Source organism: Octopus bimaculoides, chromosome 23 (assembly GCF_001194135.2).
Source record: "Octopus bimaculoides isolate UCB-OBI-ISO-001 chromosome 23, ASM119413v2, whole genome shotgun sequence".
NCBI lineage: Eukaryota > Metazoa > Mollusca > Cephalopoda > Octopoda > Octopodidae > Octopus > Octopus bimaculoides.
In genome coordinates this window covers 11662812-11666125 of record NC_069003.1, presented here as the reverse complement: position 1 = coordinate 11666125, position 3314 = coordinate 11662812, and the positions used below count along the sequence as shown (strand labels likewise).

Sequence of the window (3314 nt, the reverse complement as noted above, 5' to 3'; positions counted from 1 at the left end):
TAGTTTGTCAAGTATTGCATTGTAAGATCGTTAGTTTGTCTTTTTCATCTACTTCTCGATATCTTGTGGCCATATGTGACGACCCATCACGAACCTTACTTTACTGGTCATGGAAAAGATCGAAACTACTTCTCTCGACCAAAGTGACAGTTTCTGTTGCACCGGAGATTCTTCATTGCGTTAGTTTCAACCCTCAAACACATCTCAACGTGTATGTATTTGGCAACAAGTTTCTTAAATTGTTCCGCTTCGAAGGAAGCAAAAACAAACAGTTCAATTTTCCTAAGATCGTACCTCAAGATTTCAAATGCTATTGCTGGGATGCGAAACAACGTCTTTTGGTGGGTACAGGCAGTGGCCGAGTGTTGTTTATCGAAGATACGGATTTAAGACTTGATTTTAATGTATTCCAATATTCGAATATTTCCGACGAATCCATCAAGTCGTGCGGAGTAACGGCTGTTACCAGTTATTCTAAAGGATTTATTACAGCGTGTGGTAAGAAATGTGTACAGTTTTTTGAAAGAGATGAAGTCTGGCATACTTACAAGTCTGTTAGGAATGTTTGGCTTCCGTTAGATGTTTTGGAAAACAGTGACCTGTGTAACCAAATTATAAAATGGATGGTGGTGGATCCATCGGAGGAGGTTCTCGTTATTAGCACCAATATGAAACAAATGTATTCTACACAAATTAATCCATCGGAAACAAAACAGAGTGAATCAAACGTGTTTGATGTTTTAGTACAGCCTTTCCATTATAAACATATCACTGGATGTTGTGTCTCTTTGTGGAAACCTTTCATTGCAACAAGCTCCCTCGATGGTTCCATAAAATTGTGGAACCACGAAACGTTTAGCTTAGAATTTTCTAAAAACTTTTCAGAAGAAGTCTATAGTATATCTATGCACCCAATGGGACTATTTCTTCTGGCAGGTTTCTTCGACAGATTAAGTTTCATGTATATTCTTAGGGACGACTTCAAACCGTTTAAAGATATCAACATCCGCAGGTGTACACATTGCAATTTCAGTCGAGGTGGTCACATGTTCGCGGCGGTCAACAACAACTTTATACAGGTATACTCGTCGATAACTTTCGAAATGCTCGCCAACCTGAAAGGTCACAACGGTAAAGTTCAAGCTACCTCCTGGTGTATGGATGACAATAATCTAATCTCATGCGGTTTGGATGGGGCAATTTATGAATGGGACATAAAAACCGAGAAGCGAATCGGTGAGTGTGTCTTGAAATCCTGCGCCTGTAACGATGTTGCAGTTAACACTGATAACAAGAAACTATATGTGGTAAGCTCGGATCATTCTTTGAACGAAATCCACAAATCGAATATATTGCGAACGTTTCCACCGAGTGAGTTTCTTTACACATCAGTTGCTCTGTCTTGGTCCAATACAATGTTATTTGTAGGAACTAATGATGGTTATATAAGAAGCATGGCGTGCCCTCCAATACGAGGTGAAAACTGGCGTAATTATCCTTGTCATAGTCTCGAAACTACACACATGATTTTTACGACTGATGATCGATACTTAATTTCAACATCAAGAGATTTTTCGATTGCAATATGGAAGGTTGATGATACTGAGAATCAGAGTACAGAATTTGGCCACAGTACCATTTGGTCTGAAGACATTTTAATGCCGGTGAATGAGTTAGAAGAAAAAATGTGTTCAATTTCGAAGCTGAAATCCCGTGTGGAAGAACTTTCCAAGAAAAACGAGTATAAACTGCACCTCAGAGACAAGTACTTCAACGACAAGGTAAAAGAGGTATCCGAAAATTATAATCAAGTAATTGAAAATTTGAAAAACAAAAATAAAATTTTAGAGGGTGAAAAAGTCAGAGAAAAATCTAGTTATGATGAAAAAATGACAGAAACTATTAACGATCACTGTACAAAAATAAAATCCCTCGAGTGTACTACTAATAAAAAGTTAATGATAGAATGTGAAAAGATCAAATATCTTGAAGAGAAATTAATCCAACTAGAAAATGAACATGAACAAGAGATAGAGAAATTGGATTTAATGCAAGAGAGTTTAGAAACACAATTGGCAGATAAGTATGAAAAGAAAACCGAATATTTGGAGAAGAAAATTTATGAGTGTGATGAAAAGTTATTGACGTTGCGGAAAGAATGCGAAAAATCAGAGAAATTGAGTGAAGAGGATGCCGAAATGGAATCCCTCTCCACAAAAGTCAAATATGAAAAGCTTTTGTATGTCGAGAGATCTACCTATTCTAAAAGAAAATTCGAACGTAACGTTTTGCGGAAGAAACTCTTTGCTTTCCCCAACCAATTAAAAGAAAACGAAGATGAATGCTGGAAGTTAAAGATGGAATTAGAAAGACTAAAGATTGTTAAAAATAATCTAGAGGAAAACATAGAAATCTTAAGAGAAGAAGTGAAGCTCCAATGTCAAGGATTAACTAAGGAAGACAAACGTTTCTGTGAACTGAAGCTGATGAATCAAAGTGTCACGAAACTGAAATGTAAATTGGAATGGGAAAAGATTATCGAACTCAGACAGCTTGTGGATGAGAGGGAGACGGAAATCAATAAAACGAAGAAACAAATGGCTGGTATGCGAAACCAGTTGGAAAACTTCACCACGCAGTTTTTCGTAATGGACTATAATACAGCAGAAATGAAAATGAAATTAGGAGCCACCTTTAAAGAGCTGGATGATGTACGTAGAAAGCTAAAGCAAAAGACAGATTTGTGGGACAGGTTCTGCTCCGATTTAAACAACCTCATGTCTTTTAAAATACAAGATCCACACCAATTGAAGAACTGCATAAAAACTCTTTATGAAAAATATGTTGTTAAGAATGTCGATAAGATCGCCAGTTCAGACCCCAATTTACAGATCGAATGGGGTCGGCAGCGGAACCATTTCGAATATGCCATACTCAAACTGAAATATACGTTGAACTCCACCACCAAACGCATCAATCAGAAAAATCAACACCTGAACAGCAAACGTAATAACTTAGCAGCAGAGTTGCAGTTGAGGAGACAAGAGAACAGCCGTCGTCTGCTTTCGAAAATGGAGAGAGAGAAATGAAAATGGAATTTATTTGTTGATCGTTGGAGTTTTACCATTTTAATGTGACGAAGCGAATCGCATATTGTCATACGTCCGTTTTTACTCTGAGTGATAAAAACCGTGCTGTGTGAAGCAAGAATTTTTTTCTTACATATAATATTGTTATTGCTAATAAAAGTCAATTTCACCGAAGTTTTTCATCTCATATCTCTTTCGTCTCATCGTTCAAGGGTCGTTGAAATA

The 3314-nt window shown here is 37.1% G+C and overlaps 1 protein-coding gene across 1 annotated transcript in view; it reads left to right on the top strand.

Moving 5' to 3' along the window:
- LOC106878416 (cilia- and flagella-associated protein 57) overlaps positions 1-3089 on the top strand; it is a 5968-nt gene extending 2879 nt beyond the window's left edge. Inside the window, exon 2 of the mRNA XM_014927622.1 lies at positions 27-3089. Coding sequence (XP_014783108.1) covers positions 27-3089 — 3063 coding nt within the window. The remainder of the gene's footprint in view (positions 1-26) is intronic.
- Positions 3090-3314: the final 225 nt, after the last annotated feature.